The sequence below is a fragment of the Oncorhynchus keta genome, chromosome 36 (assembly GCF_023373465.1).
Source record: "Oncorhynchus keta strain PuntledgeMale-10-30-2019 chromosome 36, Oket_V2, whole genome shotgun sequence".
Taxonomy (NCBI): Eukaryota; Metazoa; Chordata; class Actinopteri; order Salmoniformes; family Salmonidae; genus Oncorhynchus; species Oncorhynchus keta.
The window spans coordinates 15,950,421-15,976,526 of record NC_068456.1 but is presented as its reverse complement, the minus strand read 5'-3'; the positions used below and the strand labels follow the sequence as shown (position 1 = coordinate 15,976,526).

The 26,106-nt window shown below is 42.1% G+C and overlaps 1 protein-coding gene across 3 annotated transcripts; it reads left to right on the top strand.

Moving 5' to 3' along the window:
• The first annotated feature begins 655 nt into the window (after positions 1-655).
• LOC118369709 (GTP-binding protein 2-like) lies at positions 656-25,403 on the top strand. 3 transcript variants are annotated; one of them, XM_052498597.1, is made up of 12 exons: positions 656-674; positions 5,051-5,077; positions 9,260-9,444; positions 9,825-9,933; positions 10,101-10,298; positions 10,427-10,601; positions 20,342-20,561; positions 21,758-21,893; positions 21,981-22,039; positions 22,380-22,551; positions 22,731-22,895; positions 23,216-25,403. In XM_052498597.1, exons 3-12 carry the CDS (start codon positions 9,311-9,313, stop codon positions 23,399-23,401), a joined length of 1,554 nt encoding a protein of 517 aa, XP_052354557.1. In that variant the 5' UTR covers positions 656-674; positions 5,051-5,077; positions 9,260-9,310; the 3' UTR covers positions 23,402-25,403. The 3 variants fall into 3 exon arrangements, with proteins under 3 accessions (XP_052354557.1, XP_035610229.1, XP_052354556.1); XM_035754336.2 differs by lacking the exon at positions 656-674 and adding an exon at positions 1,402-1,813; XM_052498596.1 differs by lacking the exon at positions 656-674 and adding an exon at positions 3,083-3,412.
• Positions 25,404-26,106: the final 703 nt, after the last annotated feature.

The window sequence follows — 26,106 nt, the reverse complement described above, 5'->3', positions numbered from 1 at the left end:
ATCCTGCATCCCTAGGAAACAGCCTGAGTCAACTATCTTAATATACACACAAACACACAAATTCTCGGTCCTTGTCACTGATGGGCTATTGCAGTAGACAACCACCCCAGGTTCCACTTCTATCAGCTAAAAACAAGAAGAAGCGGCTCCGATGGGCATGCGATCACCAACACAGGACAATTGCGGAGTGGAAAAACATTGCCTGGTGCTACGAATCCTGGTTCCTATTGCATCATGCTGATGTACTTCTGCTGCTCTCTGTTTATTATTTATGCACTGTCACTTTACCCCTACCTGCATGTACATATTGCCTCAATTACATCAACAAACCCGTACCCCGGTACATTGACTCGGTGCCACTTGTATATAGCCTTGTTGTTGTTTATTGAGCTAATATTTTTCCTTTAGTTGAGTTAGCAAACATTTCTTACCATCGTTTAAGAACAAATTCTTATTTACAATGACAGCCTACCCCAGATGACACTGGGCCAATTGTGCACCACCCTATGGGACTCACAATCACAGCCAGATGAGATACAGCCTGGATTTGAACCAGGGACACCTCTGGCACGGAGATGCAGTGCCTTAGATCGCTGCGCCACTTTTGAGCCCTTAACAAACTTTGCATTGTTGGTTATGGGCTCAAAAATCATTAATAAACAACGCCATTCACGGTAAGGTCTATGTGACAAATATTTGTATTTTATTTTAGATTGGTGTGCCTTGTAAACTGGACACTGAGTGCATATTCACCGTTTGTGTGTGATATGGGGGTTGGATACAAGGCTTATTTCAAAATTACAAAGGACATTTTAGAAACAATGGCAACACTGCCATGTTGCACTGAACCTTGCTGTTGGAAAACCAAATCGTTTGCAACGTTTGGCTGTCACAGATGCACCTCCCCAAAAGCCAATATCACTTTTTGTGTATGACCACATGGTGGTACTATACATGTTCATACAAGTTGATCCCAGTAGTAACAATGTAACCTCATAAAGTTTAGGCCTATTGGTTAGGTTAAAATACATATCTTAACTTGTATTAACTCAACATTTCTAACAAATGGTATTGCTACACAATCAGTTGGAAAGTTATTTCAAAGTTTACTTAATCTTCAAATATAGGTCATATGAATACACCTCGAAGTAGCTAATTTTGGCCGTGTCAAAACCGTGATGTAGCCTACCATGTGTAAATTGTGATTGACTGAATGATCTAAAAATAATATTGAGTCATTATTTGTGATGCAAGTTGATTTATAGATCAATCGTCACTTGCACTGTGGGCTGCAATGTCGAACAAGCCCAAATATTTTGTATTGATGAAATGTACTGACGTAGCAAGCTACTTTAAATATGAATAATATAGGTCTGACGTAGATCCGCTGTCAACTCAAAACGAGTCAATGACGCGGAGTTGTTATTGTCCACTTTGTAGTGGGGGCAGGAACCCTAACCAGCTGGCAGTTGAGTTGTTCTCGCTTTTTAAAAAACATTTTTTGATACTCTCCCCATTAAAAATACGCTTGAATGTCTCGGTTTTAGGACGTTTTCTATTTAAAATCGTACATAGCTAGCGTACACACGGTTCCGAAGTAATGGATTCGCGGGTATCAGAGCTTTTTGGTTCAGGTTCCGGGCAGAAGTCTGGTTGCCAAGGAGTTGGATCTAACGTTAGTTCGGGGAATGGCTTCGGAATGAGTTCTAAAAAGTGTTTGAAGAATGCCAAAAAAGCTAAGAGTCGGTCATCCCGAAACTCCAAACCAAGCAATAACCCCCCATATCTTCCCCCGGCTAATCTACCCCCAGAGGTAAGCAGATATGCTTCCGTAGCCTGCAATTGGGTGGTACAGTAGCTAGCTAACGTTAGCTAGCTGACTAACGAGAAATGGCTTGCAAGATTATTACCCGCCAATTATTTTCTAAAAACTCTTACAATTTGTTTGTGCATACCATACTTGTATGCATGCATATTGCCCAAAAACATGTTTGTAACCATCTTCTGTTGGAAGTTCTTGTGAACAGACTGCCCGTTTGAAGCAAGTGTCTGCAAGCAGAAAGTAATTTTTACACTATTTGCTAGCTTCCTGGCTTCAGATGCAGTGACACGTAGCAGGTAGCTAGCTATATCTAGCTAGTTATGTTAGCTGGCTGTACAAAATACATTGTAGCAGCTTTGGTTGTTTATTGAACTGAATAGTTGCAGTAAAACTACTATAGCCAAGTTAGCCAGATCGTTCCGTTTTAATAATTTGTATAATTGTGTCCAATGGTTTGTTGTATAACGTTACTAGCTAGCTAGCCAAAAAAGTCTGGAACAGCTCAGCTGTGTTTGTAAATAGCAAAGGGACGGCGTGCCTCGCCTGCTGAGTGTAGAGGACTGAAGCAAAGGCAGACGCCACTGAAATCCTCTGCAGATCTGATTAATTGCTTTCTCCCCCAGAGAGATTTCGATAGAATAGAGCCTCACATAATAATTAGCTATAGTTTATTACTTAGTCTTTTAGCTTTCTTTCCCATGGACTTGAACTTGGGCTGCTGTGTGTGTATATATGCATCTCCTCTCTCTCCTCACTCACTCACGCACTCACTGAGAGCAAAAAAAATAACTTCCCTTTTCAGGACCCTGTCTTTCAAATACAATTTGTCAATCCATAACTTAACAGATCTTTATTGTAAAGGGTTTAAACACTGTTTCCCATGCATGTTCAATGAACCATAAACAATTAATGAACATACACCTGTGGAACGGTCTTTAAGACACTAACAGCTTACAAACGGTAGGCAATTGAGGTCACAGTTATGAAAACTTAGGACCCTGAAGAGGCCTTTCTACTGCCTCTGAAAAACACCAAAAGAAAAATGCCCAGGGTCCCTGCTCATCTGTGTGAACGTGCCTTAGGCATGCTGCAAGGAGGCATGAGGACTGCAGATGTGGCCAGGGCAATAAATTGCAATGTAATGTGAGAAGCCTAAGACAGCGCTACAGGGAGATGGGAAGGACAGCTGATCGTCCTCGCAATGGTAGACAACGTCTAACAACACCTGCACACGATCGGTACATCCGAACATCACATCTGCTGGACAGGTGCATGATGGCAACAACTGCCCGAGTTACACCAGGAACACACAATCCCTCCATCAGTGCTCAGACTGTCCGTAATAGGCCAAGAGAGGCTGGAATGAGAGCTTGTAGGCCTATTGTAAGGTCCTCACCAGACATCACCGGCAACAACGTCGCCTATGGGCATGAACCCACCATCGCTGGACAAGATGGGACTGGCAAAAAGTGCTCTTCACTGACGGGTCACGTTTTTGTCTCTACAGGGGTGATGTTCGGATTTGCTTTTATCGTCAAAGGAATGAGCGTTACACTGAGGCCTGTACTCTGGAGCGGGATGGATTTGGAGGTGGGCGGTCACAGCATCATCGGACATAGCTTTGCAGGCAATCTCAACGCTGTGCGTTACAGGGAAGACATCCTCCTCCCTCATGTGGTACCCTTCCTGCAGGCTCATCCTGACATGACCCTCCAGCATGACAATGCCACCAGCCATATTGCTCATTATGTGTGTGATTTCCTGCAAGACAGGAATGTCAGTGGCCTGTCATGGCCATTTAGAATCCCCATTATGTAGGGCAGTGGTCACCAACCTTTTCTGAGTCAAGATCACTTTCTGAGTAAAAATGCAAGCTGAGATCTACCACTCAGATTTATTTATTTATTAACATGACTTAAATGTAAGCCTATACAACATTACCCTATTAAAACATTACTGTAACAATGAGGCTTGTGCAGTAGGCTATCGGCCCAATACATTGTCACTGCATATTGGCTTTGCTTGACTTGTCCTGCCAATGCATTGTTCGAACCATTTTTAAAAATATATCTATTTCAAGATTTGATGTAGGCTATATGATCTCACCAGTAATAGAACAGTTGTTGTATTACTTGTGAGGTACAGCTGAGTGAGCATACATTTCAATATTTTTATATTAGCAGACTGGGGGTCCACCTCCCTTTCCTCTGCTGACACTGACCAAAAAGCGACAGCCTTCCAGTTGATTGAAACTCGAGACGCACCGGATTATTTCTACCTCGTGCACAAATTCATGTTACTCTTATGGGCAGAGAAAGTGAAATATTCCTTGATATTAAGACACAAACTGCTAATAATAACAACGCAAACCCATCAATACACTTTCCTACTCATTCAGTACAGCTGCAGTGCTGGTTATAGCTCAAGTGGATGTAGGAAGAACACACATTTTATGGTTGAATAAAAAGTGACAGTGCTGATTAAGAACAAACATGAACTCGCTCATACATTATTATTTTTTTAACAGCAGCTCTTTGCTGTATTCTTTGAGTCTCTCACTGTTCACGGTAAAACACTTTTTTCACCTTTTTTTTTCACCGTATCAACTTTCCTATAGCTTTCTTTTACGCCTACTCCGTTACTGCCGACACTAATCTGAGCCAGCCTGCGGTAGGCCTATAGTGCACTTGATTTGTACCTTCAGACACATGAGATGGTACAAAATGGGAACACTTCGCTTACCCAGCCTCAGGGCAGCTGAATCGGGTTTACTTACCGCCAACAGCGCGAGTAGCACTTTATTGTTGGGTGTTTTACAGAAATATTTTGACGATTGACTAGGAATGGCTTGGAGATGACCAGCCGATCGTGATCGACTGTTTGGTGACCAATGATGTTGGGCCTATTGTTTTTCCATTGACTATGCTATTGGCTGCCTGTATGTGGTCTTTAGTTCACCGAATAATCAGGAAATCTCTACTCAAAGAGCAATTTAAGCCAACATTGCACCACTTTACAGTTCTATTTGCATGTAGACTCTTTTGTGGCTAGTTGAAACAATGTAGCAGCTTTAAAGTTCTTCCAACTACCCACTCCATTCATTTACTGTTGGATACTGCTCTTTCAGTCAGATTGGGGTTCTTTGTGCCTTTTTAGAGAACAGTAGGCACCATTTGTCTCAGTTCTCTTCTGTCCAACATAACAATGCTGTCCTCTCCTCTCTTTCAGGCTGAAGAGGGGAATATAGAGTACAAGGTAAGCTGAAATACAATGTTATACATGTCATGACACACACCTTTGTTCACTCATTACTGGAGAATAGCAGTTGTTAGTTGATGGAAGGCCTTCCAGTTTCCAATAATCTTACCTCCATCATTGGTTGTCTATATTTCAGCTTTACTTTACAAGTGAATAGCCTAGCTATTGGAGGTGGCTTATGGTAGAGAAATGAACATGAGAAAAAAAGAGAAATTAACATGCAACAGCTCTGGTGGACATTCCTGCAGTCAGCGTACCAATTGGACGCTCCCTTAACTTGAGACATCTGTTGCATTTTGTTTTGTGACAAAATTGCACACTTTAGAGTGGTGTTTTATTGTCCCCAGTACAAGGTGCACCTGTGTAATGATCATGCTGTTTAATCTGCTTGATATCTCACACCAGTCAGGTGGATGGATTATCTTGGCAAAGGAGAAATGCTCACTAACAGGGGTGGAAACAAATTTGTGCACAATATTTGAGAGAAATAAGGTTTTTGTGTGTATGGAAAAATACTGGGATGTTTTATCTCAGCTCATGAAACGAGGGACCAACACTTTTTACATGCTATTTTTTTCCCTGACTGTCTAGTTTTTATTTTGGTGATTGTTAATTCTACATACTTTATATCTGAATACTTTACACAAATGTTACACTGAAAACATTTTACCATCCCGAAAATTTTTATTTATTTATTTTTTACCTTTTATTTAACCAGGCAAGTCAGTTAAGAACATATTCTTATTTTCAATGACGGCCTGGGAACAGTGGGTTAACTGCCTGTTCAGGGGCAGAACGACAGATTTGTACCTTGTCAGCTGGGGGGTTTGAACTCACAACCTTCCAGTTACTAGTCCAACGCTCTAACCACTAGGCTACGCTTTTCCCTATATAGGGAAAACACTGCAAATGAATAAATGTTTTTGGGTGTTTTCCATGCTCAATAAAGTACAATGTGCCCTCAAATATTTGAGTCACTTGGGTGTGAAAAATCTTTAGCTGACACTTTTTAAGGGCGGGCCTTTTACCGTGGTAACGGTGTGATTTGTCTGTCTGATAGGTGAGATTCTCTGACATCCCTTTGCTAGTAGCAGTTGATCAAGATCAAACAAACTTTGGATAACAATCTAGTGTGTGTGTGAACAAAATTATGTAAAAAGCCAAGAAACTAAGGACATAGTCAAACTTCAGTAGACTTCCGGCTAAATTCGACCAGCTTCTATGCTGGTGCGGTTCTAAAAATGAATCTTTCAGCACTTCACTCAGTGCACGCAATGCCCCAGGCACTGTTACGGGATGTGAGGTCGGTTATATGGGACTCTACATAGTTGTTTGCATAGAAATAAGAAATCATTCTGATTTATATGGTTCTTTGTGATTAGCTACCCACTATGAAACAAAACGCAGTTGAAGTCGGAAGTTTACATACACCTTAGCCAAATACATTTCAACTCAGTGTTTCACAATTCCTGACATTTAATCAGAGTAAAAATTCCATGTCTTAGGTCAGTTAGGATCACCACTTTGTTTTAAGAATGTGAAATGTCAGAATAAGAGTGATTTTTATTTTGGCTTTTATTTCTTTTATCACATTCCCAGTGGGTCAGAAGTTTATATACACTCAATTAGTATTTGGTAGCATTGCCTTTAAATTGTTTAACATGGGTCAAACATTTTGGGTAGCCTTCCACAAGCTTCCCACAATAAGTTGGGTGAATTTTGGTCCATTCCTCCTCAAAGCTGGTGTAACCGAGTCTGGTTTGTAGGCCTCCTTGCTCGCACACAATTTTTCAGTTCTGCCCACACATGTTCTATATGATTAAGGTTCAGGCTTTGTGATGGCCACTCCAATACCTCGACTTTGTTGTCCTTAAGCCATTTTGTACAACTTTGTAAGTATGCTTGGGGTTCATTTGGAAGACCCATTTGTGACCAAGCTTTAACTTCCTGACTGATGTCTTGAGATGTTGCTTCAATATATCTGCATAATTTTCCTACCTCATGAAGCCATCTATTTTGTGAAGTGCACCAGTCCCTCCTGCAGCAAAGCACCCCCACAACATGATGCTGCCCCCTCCCCCCGTGCTTCACGGTTGGGATGGTGTTCTTTTTCCTCCAAAAATAACGATGGTCATTATGGCCAAACAATTCTATTTTTGTTTCATCAGACCAGAGGAAATTTCTCCAAAAAGTATGATCTTTGTCCCCATGTGCAGTTGCAAACCGTGGTCTGGCTTTTTTATGGCATTTTTGGAGCAGTGTCTTCTTCCTTGCTGAGTGGCCTGTTGGGTTATGTCGATATAGGACTTGTTTTACTGTGGATATAGATACTTTTGTACCTGTTTCCTCCAGCATCTTCACACGGTCCTTTGCTGTTGTTCTGGGATTGATTTGCACTTTTCGTACCAAAGTACGTTTATCTCTAGGAGACAGAACGCGTCTCCTTCCTGAGCGGTATGACGGCTACATGGTCCCATGGTGTTTATAGTTGCATACTATTGTTTGTACAGATGAACATGGTACCTTCAGGCATTTGGAAATTGATCCCAAGGATGAACCACACTTGTGGTCTAGAATTTGTGGTCTTTTTTTGTGGTCTATAATTTTTTTCTGAGGTCTTGGCTGATTTTCTTTTGATTTTCCCATGATGTCAAGCAAAGAGGCACTGAGTTTGAAGGTAGGCCTTGAAATACATCCACAGTTACACCTCTAATTGACTCAAATCATGTCAATTAGCCTATCAGAAGCTTCTAAAGCCATGGCATTTTCTGGAATTTTCCAACTTAGTGTATGTAAACTTCTGACCCACTGGAATTGTGATACAGTGAAATCTGTCTGTTACCAATTGTTGGAAAAATGACTTGTCATGCACAAAGTAGATGTCCTAACTGACTTGCCAAAACTATAGTTTGTTAACAATAAATTTGTGGAGTGGTTGAAAAAGTTAAGTTTTTAAGTTTTAATGATTCCAACCTAAGTGTATGTAAACTTCTGACTTCAACTGTACTTTTCGCTATGGCAGCAATTTCTTTTGGTATAAACCACAACTTGCTCATACTTTACACCTTGCGAACTGAAAAGGTATAGGTGTATATGCAAGTAAAATGAAATTCACTTACAGAAGATGAAGAAGCATTATGCTCTCCCCCTGCATGTAAAGAAATTTGACTTCAACCAACCACAACACAGACAAATCACACTACACACAGGTATCGGAAGGCGAGACAAAGCAGTTTTTCTCGGTCATCGCTCGCTTTGTGAGTGACAAGCGCCTATTTAAAAATAAATAAATATATATATATATATTATTTAGTTTTATTTCACCGTTATTTAACCAGGTAAGCTAGTTGAGAACACATTCTCATTTACAACTGCGACCTGGCCAAGATAAAGCAAAGCAGTGTGACAGAAACAACACAGAGTTGCACATGGAATGAACAACAATAACACAATAGAAAAAAAGTATATATAGAGTGTGTGCAAATGGCATGAGGTAAGGCAATAAATAGGCCATAGTAGTAAAGTAATTACAATTTAGCAGATTTTCACTGGAGTGGTATATGATGATGGTGAGTAAGTAGTGATACTGGTGTGCAAAAGAGCAGCAAAGTAAATAAAAACAATATGGGGATGAGGTAGGTAGATTGGGTGGGCTATTTACAGATGGACTATGTACAGCTGCGGCGATCGATTAGCTGCTCAGATAGCTGATGTTTAAAGTCAATAGATTTCTGGAAGATGTATATTGTTTCTTCTAGCGGGAGAGGGATCGGTTTACCTTTTTTGAAAAGTAGCTTAGTTAATTTAAGTGGAAAAAGTAGCTGTCTGAAAATGAGCCTGCCATTGGCTGTTTAGCCGACAGCCGGCGCTCGTGGAAAAGACTGGATGTAGCTTTGTTTCACTCTTCTGTTCTGTATGTAAAGGTGTATTATGACCAAAGAGCAGTGAATAGTCTGGCTGCAACCCGAACATGTTCATGTCCTACCACAGTGGATTAGCACTGTCATTTTTAGGGCCTGGGGCAGCTGCTGCCTCCAAACAAATGTGCAAAGACATCCTACTTAAAGTATTAGTTATTTTCACCACCTGCAAACTAGAAACATTAATTGGCCTGAACAGAGGCGTTAGCCATACCATTCCTTCAGCTCTTTAGTCTCAGCTTCCTCTCCCCCTCTACAGCTGAAGCTGATTGACCCCACGCAATACCGCTTTGAACACCTGGCCACACAGATGAAATGGCGACTACAGGAGGGGCGGGGTGAGGCTGTCTATCAGATTGGTGTCGATGACAACGGCATGCTGGTGGGCCTATCAGAGGAAGACCTGAGGTCATCGCTAAAGACCCTAGGCAGGATGGCAGAGAAGTACGATCCACACACCAACTGTTAGATTTTTAAAATGTTAATTTATTTAATTTATTTAACTAGGCAAGTCCAGTTAAGAACAAATTATAATTTACAATAACTGCCTACACTGGCTAAACCCGGATGACGCTGGGCCAATTGTGCGCCTCCCTATGGGACTCCCAATCACGGCCATTTGTGATAGTAGGGTTTCGAACCTGGTTGTCTGTAGTGATGCCTCAAGCACTGCGATGCAGTGTCTTAGACCGTATACCCTTCTCGTATACTCCATTTTTTAAAAAAGATGTGATGAAATTGCTTGTGCAATTCTTGTACCAGAAGTATTTCTGGGCCGATGTTGTACGTGTAATTGACTCTTTTCATATACTTTTGACTTGAAGGGTTGGGGCTGACATCACCATTCTCAGAGAGAGAGAGGTGGACCATGATGCTGATATCCCTCGTAAGATAGCTGAGGTTCTCATAAGGAAGGTGCCAGACGACCAGCAGGTTAGTGACCTCATGAGAAGCTCATAAGCCGTTAAGTGTGTTTACATTGGCTGTAGACAGCGAGAGTCACTACTTGTCGTACTACTACTACAACATTTGCTGATAAGTTTGCTATGTGGGCCTAGGTCAACATTCATACTATGTTATATGTGTGTTTTTGTATTTAGTTCCTGGACCTACGGGTGGCTGTGCTGGGTAACGTGGACTCAGGAAAGTCCACCCTGCTAGGTGTGCTGACACAGGGTGAGCTGGATAACGGGCGAGGCCGGGCCAGACTCAACCTCTTCAGACACCTCCACGAGATCCAGACAGGACGCACCTCCAGCATCAGCTTTGAGATTCTCGGCTTCAACAGCAAAGGAGAGGTGAGGGAAAGGACTGGCCACGTCCCAAACTCTCAAAAGGCTTTTTCATGACCACTAATAGATGAAAGGACTAGATAGGTTGGCTTGTGATTTTTGTTTAAAAACCTTTGACCTCTTGTTTCCCTTAGGTGGTGAACTACAGTGAGTCGCGGACAGCAGAGGAGATATGTGAGAGTGCCTCTAAGATGATCACGTTCATTGACTTGGCCGGCCACCACAAGTACCTGAAGACAACCATCTTTGGCTTGACCAGCTACTGCCCAGACTTTGCCATGCTGGTGGTCAGTGCAAACACGGGCATCGGTGAGTTTGACTGCTACACTTGACCCAGTCTCTGTGGTTGTTTGTTAAAATCGCTTTTTGTTGGTTTACGTCAGGGGTCGGCAACAGGCCGTCCGCAGGCCAAGACCAGCCACCTGTGATTGTAATGTTTTGTTCCCCCAAAGTTTTTAGCAAAGAATTGTCAACCCACGGCTAATTCTAGTTGCTTACCCCAGGTTTACATGAATGCTGTGCCTCTGTGCTTGTCCAAGGCAGGCGATGCCTCCTAAAGGTCAGTTATTCGCGTTTATCGTTGAAGGAATGAGCGTTACACTGAGGCCTGTACTCTAGAGCGGGATCGATTTTGGAGGTGGGAGGTCACAGCATCATCGGGCTGAGCTTTGCAGGCCATCTCAATGCTACCTCCTCCCTCATGTGGTACCCTTCCTGCAAGTTCATTCTGACATCACCCTCCAGCATGACATTGCCACGAGCCATACTGCTCATTCTGTGTGTGATTTCCTGCAAGACAGGAATGTCAGTGTTCTGCCATGGCCATTGAGCACGTCTGGGACCTGTTGGATCGGAGGGTGAGGGCTAAGAGGAACAGGAACTCAACCAGTAGAACATTTGAGGTGCCGGTACCAAGCTCCGACGAGCTCCTGCCCAAGTCAAGCACTGCTTCTTATCCCTTGCGCAAATATCCTACAGCTGTGTCTGTCTGTCCTGTGCTCGCTCACTGGCTCAGGAAACAGAGGTCCCAGAATATTTATACAATGTTGCAAGTTTGCTAGTGCAAGCTTTGGGCTGGCCCAAGTTAATAGTTGATACAATGTTTCAAGTTTGGTGACACATGGCCTGTCTGAAACAAGGTGATTCATAGGAAATGTATTTTTAATCAGAATATTTTCTAACTACAGGCTAGAATGTTTTTATTTGTTCGCTTTGTCGGCTATTTTTTACATAGTTGGCAACGACAATCAGTTACTTTTTAGGTTTGTACCATTTTCATTTTGATTTGGATAGAATTTTGATTAACCACATATGAATGATTTTGAGAGATGAAGATTTTATTATAAATTAAACAAAACTGTTTAACAAAAATGTGCATTTGAAAACAACTGTCATACATCTCAGTAGAAATTGTCAAATAAATTGGCATTCAACATGAAAGGTTGCAGACTCCTCGTGTAGCCTATTACCGGCAACTTCAGGAGAGTAATGGCAGAAATTGCGAAAGCCAACAGGAGTGGGAGGAAAATTGTTCAGTCTGGTTGTTTTTTTTCTTTCTGGTTATCTAGATCTCTGGCGCCCTCTTGATGCTTCAAACCATTTAAAGCATTAGACGAGTTCAGTACACATAGTTGATTTTATTAAAGCGCGTACTGTGTGTTTTATATATGGAAAAATACACGTTTAAAAATGTTGAGCCATCGATTGTTCGGGAAGAACAGACTTTCGGTCGACCAAGATTTTCTTTAGTAGGGGACAGCCGTAAGCAGGAGTATTGCACAATCTGACTCCAATCTACTCGTCCAACCTTCTCTCTCTCCTGTAGCTGGCAGGCTCTCTAAGTTCCAAGCTGGGCAGTACGGCTGTACAAACACACTGCAAAAAAACAAAAACGCACTGCTATCTGGGCTTATGTAACAGACTACCCCTGCCGCCCCTCCCCCAGTCAAAATCAAATCAAGTCTCAGACTAACCGGCGTTCCTCTGAGGCCCCTAACAGATGCTGGTCTGTAGATCACCAAAGGACAGACACCTGTTGAGTTAGTAAGCAGACACTTGGGATGTCAGTGCTGACGCTACGGGAAAGGTTCCGATTCTTGAAGTTCACCACTGTCCCAAGGCTTTCAAAGGCATTCTGCTCTTGTTTCCTTTCCGTTCCTTTGTACTAATACTTGGAGGGGCTGGATAGGTGCCCTTAATATCGCTTTCACCTTTCAAGTCCTCCCAGATCAGTGGTCATGACTGAGGAAGAGGAGACAGTCTAAAATAGTTTTATCGGGACATAGCTGAAATGTGAGCGAAGGAAGGAAAGGAAACGGACACACAGGCGGCACCCTTGCTTAGCCTTTTTTTAAATTTAGAGATTATCTTTCAGTGGTTACTGAATAGTTCATTACCTTTTCCTTTAACTTTATCCATTTTCTTTCTGTCATTTGTCAGGATTAGCTAAAAAATTGTTGTCAGAAGTCTGATTCGAACCCACACATCCAGGGGAGACTGCGACCTGAACGCAGTGACTTAGACCGCTTGGCCATCCTGATATGTTTAGCTTAATGTGCAACTGTCATATCTAACAGTCACGTCCTACCAAGACTCCCCCTCTCTGGGTTTCTAACTCTATAGATAAGCAGTGGTATCTGCTTGTCTGCCAACACCATACTTTACTGCCTGGATATCAGAGTGAGCTTGAGTGCCTCGAGGGAAATGTAGGCAGCCTGCCAAGTTAAAGCCTCTAGCCCTGTTTCAGGTTTTGGCTGTTACTCCTACATTTACAATAGGTATTTAGTATGACACTATTGATTTGCACTCTTAGTTGCCAGGAACAACCAAAATGTTGTCAGAAGTGGGAATTGAATCCAAGCCGCCAGGGGAGACTGCATCCTGAACCCAGCGCCTTAGACCTCTCTACCAACCTGACATGTTTCTCTTTCCTCCTAACTCACCTACATGTCTAACAGTCAGGTGCCATTGGCTGCTTCTGGGATCTAAAATGATTTGAATACCTTAGGGCAAAGATCTATTATATTGAGAAAATAAACAGAGTGACCGCTCTAACAATAGAAATACATGTCCTCAATGATTTGAAGGCAGGCGAGATCAGGTGGGACCATTCCAGCCAATGAGAGGCCTGATACGCTTGTGAACAACCAGCACAACTTAGTAGTTTTTCTCAAAGTTGCCAGAATGCCAGGTGCATCCACTTATGTCATTACTTTTGTAATAGCCTAAACACTATGAAACGTCTATTAGATTAAATAAGCCTCACGTAACTTGACCCTCTCTCATAGACCAATAAAGGGCTTATATCATGCAGACAGATTTTGGGCAAGAGTAAATCCTCTCGCCTTAAAGCTACAATAGGCAGAAATCGCTCTGCCATTTCCTGGTTGCTAAATTTCGACTGGTTTGCCTAATTTCAGTTTATTTGACAGAGAATCATAGTACTGTCTAAAATGCTGTGAAATCCATTCAATAAACAAACATATTGTATTTTCTTCTGTTTGAAGCTGGGGTAAAAAGAGGAAAAACAAAACTTACCCCCTTGCTTTCAATGAGTGACAGATCTTAGAACTCTCATTTCTATGTGAATTAGTTCAGGTCACCCATAAAGCTACCTACTGCTCCTTTTAAGTGTTCTTTTGACAACAGTATTCATTTGCTCACTGTACTTGCAGACGTGTTCATAACTTTCCAGACATCATGGCTGCTTCTGGGTTCCAGGATTATTGAATACCTTTAGGCTGTGTTGTTGTAACAACATGCATTTGTTCACCTATTAGTTGTGAGGGTTAACCAAAATGTTAATGTCAGAAGTGGGATTTGATCCCACGCCTCCAGGGGAGACTGCGACCTGAAAACAGAGACTTACTCGGCCATGCTGACATGCGTCACCCTGCCTCTATTTCTCCCAGAACAGTGACCGGTGGAAACTTTTCAGCTGCAGCTGGTGAATACAGGCTCTCTTCCGTTACGGAGTTAAAATGCATGAGATTTGCTTTTGTTGCAGACAGTTTGTATAATTTCTTCTGAATTACTTAATTGGGAAATTATTCAGACCACTTTACTTTTTCCACATTTTGTTAGGTTACAGATTATTCTAAAATTGATTAAATCACCCCCCTCAATCTACACACAATACTCAATAATGACAAAGCATAAATACAGGTCTTTAGACATTTTTTCTAATGTATAAAAAGATGGATATCAAATTAATATAAGTGTTCAGTACTTTGTTGAGGTACCTTTGGCAGCGATTACAGCCTGGAGTCTTTTTGGGTTTGACGCTACAAGCTTGGCACACCTGTATTTGGGGAGTTTCTCCCATTTTCATCTCTGCATATCATCTCAAGCTCTGTCAGGTTGGATGGGGAGCTTCGCTGCACAGCTATTTTCAAGTCCGGGCTCTGGCTGGGCCACTCAAGGACATTCAAAGACTTGTCCCGGAAGCCACTCCTGCGTTGTCTTGGATGTGTGCTTAGGGTCGTTATCCTGTTGAAGGTGAACCTTCGCCCAAGTTTGAGGTCCTGAGCGGTCTGGAGCAGGTTTTCATCAAGGATCTCTCTGTACTTTGCTCTGTTCAGCCTCGATCTTGACTCGTCTCCCAGTCCCTGCCGCTGAAAAACATTCCCACAGCATGATGCTGCCACCACCATGCTGCTGCCACCACGCTGCTGCCACCACCATGCTGCTGCCACTATGCTTCACCGTAGGGATGGTGCCAGATTTCCTCCAGACTTGATGATTGGCATTCAGGCCAAAGAGTTCAATCTTGGTTTCATCAGATGAGAGAATCTTGTTTCTCATGGTCTGAGAGTTATTGGGTGCCTTTTGGCAAACTCCAAGCAGGCTGTCATGTGCCTTTTACTGATGAGTGGCTTCTGTCTGGCCACTCTACCATAAAGGCCTGATTGGTGGAGTGTTGCAGAGATGGTTGTCCTTCTGGAAGTTTCTCTCATCTCCGCAGATGAACTCTGGAGCTCTGTCAGAGTGACCATCGGGTTCTTGGTCACCTCCCTGACCAAGCCCCTTCTACCCCGTCTGCTCAGTTTGGCCGGGCGGCCACATCTTGGAAGCGTCTTGGTGGTTCCAAAGTTCTTCCATTTAAAAATGGAGGCCAATGTGTTCTTGGGGACCTTCAAGGCTGCAGACATTTTTTGGTACTGTTCCCCAGATCTGTGCCTCGACACAGTCTCGGTGCTCTATGGACAGTTCCTTCAGCCTCATGGCTTGGTTTTTGCTCTGACATGCACTGTTGGACATTTATATAGACAGGTGTGTGCCTTTCCAAATCATGTCCAATCAATTGAATTGACCCCAGTTTTGGAAACATGTCAAGGATGATCAATGGAAACAGGATGCACCTGAGCTCAATTTCGAGTCTCATAGCAAAGAGTCTGAATACTTATGTAAATAAGGTATTTTTTAAATTTTATCCGACATTTTGAAAAACTTGTTTTTGCTTTGTCATAATGGGGCATTGTGTGTGTGTGGATTAATGAGAGAAAATGGTATCCAGTTTAGAATAAGGCTGTAACGTAACAAAATGTGGAAAACGTCAAGGGGCCGATTACTTTCCGAAGGTACTGGTTGGTCAAAATAGTCCACCAAACAGATCAAAACATTGATGGATTTATCCATGGAAATATCGTAAGTCTAATGTACCAAATTCCTGAGCTGTCTTTATACTCTAATTTTACATTTGCATAACTAGTAACCAGACACAGGCATGTTTGTTTGGAAAGTGACCTTCAGCAATGTGTTTACTTGTCTGTTATGGTATGTGCACAGGTTACACAACCTGCCATACCACCTCCCTCTCTGTTTCACTGGCCCAGCCAGGTAATGATTCTGAAGTCAGACTAATGTCATGGGGGATATGGGTCAGGTATGAGGACCATCCATGGGACACACAGACACACGCCTTGCAACGTCAGAGCACAGACTTTAATTATAAAACAGAGAAATGGATCTGTGTAAGGAATAGGCCTTGTCTGGTTTATTCTCTGTGACCCGCCAAAAGACCATGAAGAAGCTGGCTATGGGCCCAGATATAGAAATCTATCAATAGTCAAGCATTAATGTTGGATAAGAAGGGGACCGGCCTGCTAAGTCGGGGACAAAAAGGCTCCTGAGCAGCTTCTACCCCTTAAGCCATAAATATACTGAACAAAAATATAATGCAACATGCAATAATTTCAAACGTTTTACTAAGTTACAGTTGATATAAGGAGATCAGTCAATTTAAATTAGGGCCTAATCTATGGATTTCACATGACTGGAAATATAGATATGTATCTGTTGGTCACATGTACCATTTAGGGGGGGCATGGATCAGAAAATAAGGTACCATTTAGGGGGGGGGCATGGATCAGAAAATAAGTCCGTATCTGGTGTGACCACCATTTGCCTCATGCCGTGTGACACATCTCCTTTCGCATAGAGTTGATCAGGCTGTTGATTGTGGCCCGTGGAATGTTGTCCCACTCATCTTAACTCGGTTAACAATGTTGGCATCAGCAAACCACTTGCCCACACAACGCCATACATGATGTCTGAGGTTGTGAGGCCAGTTGGACATACTGCCAAATTCCCTAAAACGATGTTGGAGACAGCTTAAGGTAGAGAAGTGAACATTCAATTCTCGGTGTGACACAACTGCACATTTTCGTGGCCTTTTATTGTCCTCAGCACAAGGTGCACCTATGTAATAATGATCATACTGTTTAGTCAGCTTCTTGATATGCCACACCTGTCTGGTGGATGATTATATTGGCAAAGGAGAAATGCTCACTAACAGGGATTTTAAACAAATTTGTGCATAAAATTTAAGATAAGCTTTTTGTGCGTATGGAACATTTCTGGGATAATTTTTTTTTCAGCTCATGAAACTTGGGACCAACACTTTGCATGTTTCATTTGTTGTCGTTGTTTCAGTGTAGTCCGAGTAGCTATTTGGTTAACTATCTACATTGACCTTTTTTTAAAATGTATTTTTAACACACTTTTTGTCTACCCACACACTCACAAATCACATTTTGTTGGTCACATACACATAGTTAGCAGATGTTAATAACAGTCAAAAGTTTGGACACATCTACTCATACAAGGGTTTTCTTTATTTTTACTATTTTCTACATAATAGTGAAGACATCAAAACTATGAAATTACACACATGGAATCATGTAGTAACCAGAAAATTGTTGAACTAATCTAAATATATTTATATTTGAGATTCTTCAAAATATCCACCCTTTGCCTTGATGACAGCTTTGCACACTCTTGGCGTTCTCCCAACCAGCTTCACCTCTCCCTTAAGTAAGCATTTTACTGTTAGTCTACACCTGTTGTTTACGAAGCATTTGACAAATAAAGTTTGATTTGACAGTGACACACATACTTTGACAAGGATCAGCTGATCGGCGAAGCTGCAGGCTTTTCAAGGCATGCCTCTCTTGCTAGTACATGCGCACACACAGATACTTTCCACTCAGTGAGGGGGGGGTGTTTACAGAGCTCTGTTGAGGCATCATGTTGAGCCAAGACATGCCTCTTGATGGGGCCCATAAAAGCAGAGGAATAAGTTGGCTCATTATGACACCATGTAGCCTTGCCCCCTAACACACACGTACAGTGGAAGTTATGTTTGGTTTGCTAGCATGTAAATACAATCTGTCTCAGCTGAGAGGGTAGGTTTATTTCGGTCCCGCCAGACTGTTGTGGGTCAGTGCCCTTGACCTTTCTGTGGCCTATATCCAGACCCAGCCATACATCTCTCACATTTCACCCACCGGGGGGGTGCTTTGCTAATAGTGTCAGCGCAATGACATGCTAGCTGTTCCCATAGACTTCCAGTCATTGAGCTAATGACTATCCATTTAAAAGCTTGTCACTGTAGAAATATATAAATATTGACATTTTTTTGTAGTGGTGGCAAGAATTTAGCAGTGGTTGGCCACTGTTGCTAAATGAATATAAGGGGTCAGACACTGGCTAAAGATACAGACATATTGTTGATATACAGAAATTGTTATTTTTTATGAGCATAAGCATAGTTGTTTTGTTTACTTGTCAGCAGCAGTGTTTTTCTACACACACTACAGGAAGCTTGAGGTGATGTTTTAGTGTCACACAGTAGGCTACACCCACTCTGAAGTTTTCACTCTCTTTCCCTCACCCACGCTCTGTAGCTTCTCTCCCTCTCTCGTACATCTCTCGTACATGCTCGATCTTGCTTTCCTCTTCTCTTTTTTTTTGTGTCCTTATGCTTTCTCTGCAAATAGGGCCTACAATCTGTTTCTCCCTCAAATGTAGTCTCTCCTTATCTTGTTTTGTAGTTCTTATTTAAACTATACTGAACAAAAATAAAAATGCAACGTGAAGTTTTGGTCCCATGTTTAAAGAACTGAAATAAAAACACAACAAATGTTGTTTACATCCCTGTTAATGAGCATAGATTTTTTTTTTGTCAAGATAATCTATCCACCTGACAGGTGTGGCATATCAAGAAGCTGATTAAACGGCGTGATCATTACACAGGTGCACCTTGTGCTGGGGGCAAAGGGCCACTCTAAAATGTGCAATTTCTTCACAAAACAATGCTACAGATGTCTCAAGTTTTGAGGGAGCATGCAATTGGCATGCTGACTGCAGGAATGTCTACCAGAGCTGTTGACAGAATTTAATTTAATGTTCATTTGTCAATCGTAAACCAGTCAGTCGTTTTAGATAATTTGACAGTATAGCCAACCGGCCTTACAATCGCTAACCACGTGTATGGTGTTGTTTGGGCAAGTGGTTTGCTAGAATCAATGTTGTGAATGGTGGGGTTATGGTATGGGCAGGCATAAGCTACGAACAACGAACACAATTGCATTTTATCAATGGCAATTTGAATGCACAGAGAACAAAATGAGATTCCGAGGCCCATTTGTAGTGCCATTTATCCGCCACCATCACCTCATGTTTTAGCATGATAATGCATGGCCCCATGTCGCAAGGATCTGTACACTATTCCTGGAAGCTAAAATGTTCAAGTTATTCCATGGCCTGCATACTCACCAGACATCATCGAACCCATTGAACTTGTTTGGGATGCTCTGGATCGACGTGTATGATAGCTTGTTCTAATATCCATCAACTTCGCACAGACATTGAAGAGGAGTGGGAACAACATTCCACAGGCCACAATCAGCAGCCTGATCAACTCAATGCGAAGGAGATGTGTCGCGCTGCACACTACAAACTGACAGTTTTTCTGCTCCACGGTCCTACTTTTTTTATATAAGTATTTGTGACCATCTGTATTCACAGTCAAGTCATATCCATAGATTAGGACCTAATCAATCTACTTAACTTGACTGATTTCTTTATATCAACTAACTCAGTAAAATCTTTTGAAATGGTTACGTTTTATATTTTATTTCAGTGTATAGTGATAAGAAGCGAATGACTGTGTACAAACAGTCTGGCTCCAGCCAGCTAATTACATTTGCAGTGTGTGTTTGTTTTTAAATGGGTTCCTATGTGATTATGTGATGGAATCAGACTGTGATGATTTGAGTCCACGTGTAGTAGCATGTGACGGAATTCTCCAGTCTCTCAACTCTCTCAGTTGCTTCTCAAAGTCACACCCAGCAGAAAAACATGCACAGTGACCTCATCAACTTTGAGGTAGCCAACATATGGCTAGGGTCAAATCTATTGTGAAATATGTATACAACTTTAGGCTATATCCAAATCAGATGGCCGGGGATCTCAAATTGTTTACCTGTTGTTATTAACCTGGCCTCATGTCCCAGTCTCTTTCTATGGGGTTTAAACTCTAGATAAGCAGTCTCATCTGCTGGCACCCCAACACTGTACTTAACTACATGGATATCAATAATCTTCGGAATGCATGCTTTTTGAATCCGTGAGTGAAGCCAAAAGCTGCACCATACATAACACTCTTTAATCATATAGTATGTTAAGAGATCTGTGTTGACACATCAATGAAATGTATGGACATGACTCGTATTAACCTGCGCCCTCCCTCTCTGTGCCCCATCCAGCCGGTACAACACGGGAGCACCTGGGTCTGGCCATGGCTCTGAAGGTGCCCATCTTCATTGTGGTCAGTAAGGTGGACCTGTGTAAGCGCGAAACGGTGGAGCGCACGGTCCGGCAGCTAGAGCGCATCCTCAAACAGCCCGGCTGCAACAAGGTGCCTCTGGTGGTGTCCACTGCTGACGATGCCGTCACGGCCGCACAGCAGTTCGCTCAGTCATCCAGGTACACACTAGGAGCTCGGATGCAATAATTCAATAACCAACGTTTCGACAGACAAGCTGTCTTCATCAGGGTATAATGACACACACTGCGGGTCACTAGCTTATATACTTTGAAAGGACACACAGGTGTCTGTAATCATGGCTGGCTGTGACTTGATTATGGATATAAATATTAGAGATATACAGATGCACATATTACATATACACATATTACAGATAAACAGATATAAATATTACAGATAAACAGATATAAATATTACAGATATACAGATACACATATTACAGATATCAATATTACAGATATACAGATATTCATATTACAGATATTCATATTACAGATAAACAGATAAATATGACATATATACAGATATACATATTACAGATAAACAGATACATATTACAGAAACACAGATAAAAAATGTACAGATATACAAATATTACAGCTATACAGATACAAATATTACAGATATACAAATATTACAGCTATACAGATACAAATATTACAGATATATAAATATTACAGCTATACAGATATATAAATATTACAGCTATACAGATACAAATATTACAGATGTATAAATATTACAGCTATACAGATACAAATATTACAGATATACAAATATTGCAGCTATACAGATACAAATATTACAGATATACAAATATTACAGCTATACAAATATTACAGATATATAAATATTACAGCTATACAGATACAAATATTACAGATATATAAATATTACAGCTATACAGATACAAATATTGCAGATATATAAATATTACAGCTATACAGATACAAATATTACAGATATATAAATAGGACATATAAAAAACATGGATGGAAAACATTCGATCATAGATACAATTTGGCTACATAGGCCAACAAGCATTGTGATGTTGCTATCCATTGTAAATCACAAGAATGGCTTCAGATCAAGTCTACGTTTAGACCGAAGGTAGCAAGCATCTTTAAATGAAAGATCCAGGCGGTCTCTCATTTTAACAATAAATTGTCACGGTCAATCCTCCACACACACACACACACACACACACACACACTTGCAGTGTCATGATCAATGTACATGATGTGTACTTAATGTACTGTACGTACACATTGTATTGGTCATTTGATGTTGGTCATGGTGTGCGTTGTCATAGCCCTGGTCATGTGACTGACTGGTGGTGCTGTTTCCTGTGCAGCATCACTCCCATCTTCACTGTGTCCAGTGTGTCTGGGGAAAGTCTGAATCTGCTCAAGGTCTTCTTCAACATCATCCCCCCACTCAGCAACAGCAAGGAGCAGGAGGAGCTCATGCAACAGCTCACTGAGTTCCAGGTAACACACACACACACACACACACACACAGTAAATGAATAGCATGCATGTTAATGTGTGTTTTGACAGTGTGTGCTTTCCCTGTAGGTGGATGAGATCTACACAGTGCCTGATGTGGGGACAGTGGTGGGAGGAACTCTATACAGGTCAGTGCACTGATATAGGAGCCTCAGTGTCTTGTCCTCTCCTCTCTGTCATGTTCCTTTTTCTTATCTAGTTCTCCTTGTAGAGTAGCATCTGTCTGACCTTCCCTCTTTGTCTTATTACATTTCTCTGTGTCTCTCTCTCATGTTGTAGTGGTGGTATGTCTAACTGTCCATCCATTGGTATCTGTCAAACTCTCCTCCCCCTCTCTCTCTCTCCAGTGGTATCTGTCAAACTCTCTTCACCCTCTCTCTCTCCCTCTCTGGTATCTGTCAAACTCTTCTCTCCCCCCACCCCATTGGTATCTGTCAAACTCTCATCCATCTCTTTCCATCCATCCAGTGGTATCTGTCGTGAGGGGGAGCAGCTGGTTGTGGGTCCTACAGACTCCGGTCAGTTCCTTAAGTTGACAGTGTGCAGCATCCAGAGGAACCGCTCAGCATGCAGGGTACTGAGGGCCGGCCAGGCCGCCACGCTCGCACTGGACACTTTCGACCGCTCGCTGTTACGCAAGGTGAGACGCTCAAACTGTGTGTACTTGTATGTCACCCAAGCTTCTGAAACTGAGTTGTACGTCTCTGTCCATCGTGGTTTATGCAGTAGTGTTTGCCTTCAATTTCTAATATCAACATATTTTCAATTTTTCCGTTTCATTGTGTTTAATGACTGTACTTCCTGTGTGTTCCCTCCCAGGGTATGGTGATGGTGAGTCCAGAGATGAACCCCACTATCTGTTGGCTGTTTGAGGCGGAGATCGTGCTGCTATTCCACGCCAAGACCTTCCACAAGGGCTTCCAGGTCACTGTGCACGTGGGCAACATCAGACAGACTGCTACTGTGAAGGCTGTGCATGGCAAGGTCAGTCCTCCACCGTACCACAATCCTCTCTGTCTGGGTAAACCCTGCAGTCAAAGACAGAACATTTTATGAAGCAGTGTTGCACGGTATACCGAAACTTCTGTACTTTTTCGATACTAGAACATGAAAACATGTTTGGTACTATATTTGTTTATACTTTAGGTACTTCACGGATCAAGCAGGTCTATCCCTTATTATAGCGTGATTCTTGCCTGCTCCCCCTTACTCAATGCTAGCCTGCTATTCTATACAAGTCTTCTTCTATGAAACCAATACAAGTCTTCCATGAAACTACTAATCCATCTCTCTGTGTACCACAGGAGGAGCTGAGGACAGGTGAGAAGGCAGTGGTGTGTTTTAAGTTCATTAAGCACCCAGAGTACCTGAAGGTGGGGGCCAAGCTGCTGTTCAGAGAGGGAGCCACCAAAGGCATCGGCCAGGTCACCAAGCTGCAGCCTGTCTCCCAGTCACAGCCCTCACAGAGTGAGGAGGAGGACGAGGCCTAGAACCCAGAACCGCCCAATGGAACAGGAGAACCACAGCCGTCCCAGCTAGATCCCAGGATCTAGAACATCGGAGGAGAGGGTTCCGTCTCTTTCTCCTGTCGTCTTCAGCCTTCCTGCTTCTTCCAAAGCCCTCCTGTCATCTCAGCAAAGAACCGACTTTTCCCTCAACTTCTGTCTTTTACTTTGTTTTTCCAAAGCCTTGTTGTCACCAAACCTTTTCTCAAGCCTTTTGAAGAACTGCTATTTCGATTGTTTCCTTGTGCTTTTCTAGATAATGAGGAGTATATTTTGTCTCCTGTGTCACCTGTTCACCGAGCAACAGTCACCACGGTGAGGTTGAGGTGTAAGGAAGACCTGGTTACAAAAGGCACAGAGATCTATCCAATAGTGACTATGGAAATGAGTGTAAAGCAGCAGTCACCTTAAACATAGTTGATTCACACCTCTGGGTGAAGTGCTTACACACACTCGCCTCTCACTCAAACATACATTTGTGTACTGAAACACAAGTACACAGGTGCGTCCACACACACTGACGCCGGTATTTATCACCTGAAAAGGCACTGAGTTCTGTTACCAGATGTCTGGCATGTTTACAAACTAAAAATAGACAGAGGAGTGATGGCAAATCAATGTAAGTTTTCTTCTATTGCAGCTACAGAACTAGGATGTTAGAATTGTTATGCCTCCTCTGTCAACTTCATAATCCCACATCATCTGGTTTGTATGACCTGCACTGTGCCTGGCTGAAAGTGACAAGTCCTCTTATACCATGTTTGAATATGTTGTTCACATTGGCACTTTATGATGAGGCATTTCCTATTAGCTTGTGATGTATGGGTGAAACTTGACCTTGTGATAAACTGGCCAAGATGGCCAATGATCTCACTGACATTCATCCCCAGTAAAGTTCTCCTTCCTCTGGCACAGGTTTGAGAATTATGTTTGTAACTCGCAGCAATGCCTCTCGATAGCCCGACTAACCAATGAATGGTGTTGCTACCTACTTTAAGTGCTTTCGTCACTCAGGTCAGTATAGTTCATATAGTATAGACACCATTCCACTCTCTCACAGAACTACTCCAATGATTGAGATTTTATTGATCATTGAGTGTCTTTGAGGAATAGTCAGCCATTTCTCCCAAAGAGTGACTACTTTGTGTGTTTTGATTTTGCTTATTGTTTAAAAAGCGGCCACTTTGTGCTGCTACGTTTAAACTGCCCTGTTCGGCAATCGTGTCCGAGGTTGTCTTTTTCTGTCTTCTCCCTTACGTTACTGTTGTCTCTGATTATGAAGGGGTAAAACACAGTGCCTAGTGGAACTACTTTTGGAGTACCCTTCCATGACACACCCCCCCCCCAGGGTTTTACAACTTTTTAGGTAAATCAACTTGATGTGGTGCTACTCCTTGAAACAACTTTTGATATCTAGATGATGAATTAGGGAAAGGTGTTCATTGCTGAATTTGTTTGTTCAAGTCTGCTGTTGACCATATAAAGTGTCAAGTTATTGCTAGTTAGAAAGAATGGCGCAGAGAAATCACTCGCTCATTTATGCCTCGTTCACGTGCTTCAGAACTCTGGAATGTCCAACTTGTGAGCAAGTTGGACATTTCTGAATTTCCTATTTCCAACCCGCAAGTGAACGTGGCATTAACTATTTAAGAGGGGCAACTAAATGTGCTCTTTTTGTTGCACATATGATATTACTCAGAGGGGAAAATGACTATTTGAACCAAAATATGAAAAGAGCTGATCAGATGTTGTCAATTTTTGCATCTAAGTAATGTTTTTATTTTTTTTATTTTATAGATTTGTAGTGGTTTCTAATTTCACTCAATTTTAATTCACCTGTTGTTCAGACTGTTTTAGTCCAGCACCAACAAGTGTCACGTGTTCTCTACCACAGATGCAAGGATTGTTTGGAGGGTGAAGTACCACATATATGTACAGATCCAGTTTGTATATTATGGTACCCATAAATAAAAAGTTGTTACATTTATTTTCGTGTCTTTTATTTTTGTCTGTGTTTTTTAAAATAGATTCTACACCTCAATGGTGTAGTTGGGCTGTTAACCTGAAGGGTGCCCTGGTGAAAAGCCATAATGGGTCCATGAAGTTCTCTCTCCTCCCCTTTGTTAGCCTCCTCCCTTTCTATTACTCAGCTGATGCAAGACACAAGAAACTGAGAGACAGACTGAAACACCACTATGTTATGAAAGGGATGATCACCTGATTACTCACGACTGGTGCAATGCCACTCATCATAGAGGCAACCAGGACTGAACTGAGGTCAAAGACCTGTTGTGACCTGTCTGATGTCAACAGTTAAAACAAGACATGAAGATTTAACCTCAGTATTAAGACCCCATTGAAATTGTCATTCTTGTGTATGGGAATAGTTCAACTGAAAGTTGTTCGATTCGGACACTTCCTATTGTATCATATCCCGCTGTTTAACATCTTGTTCTGCCTGTTGCAAGGCGGTTGTTGTATGAGGCTAAGGGTACGGGGCTGCTGGTTTCTCTTGAGTCTTCCTGAAAGATGGAGAAGATGCCAGTATGGGGGCTGGCTGATGAACTGACAACAGAAGAAGAGTGACAAGATGTACTAGATACAGTTGAGGTTGGGGTTTCATTCTCAGACACACACCTCTCTACTACAGAGAAAGACACAGGAAAAGAGGAAGGTGGGAGAAAGGTTCC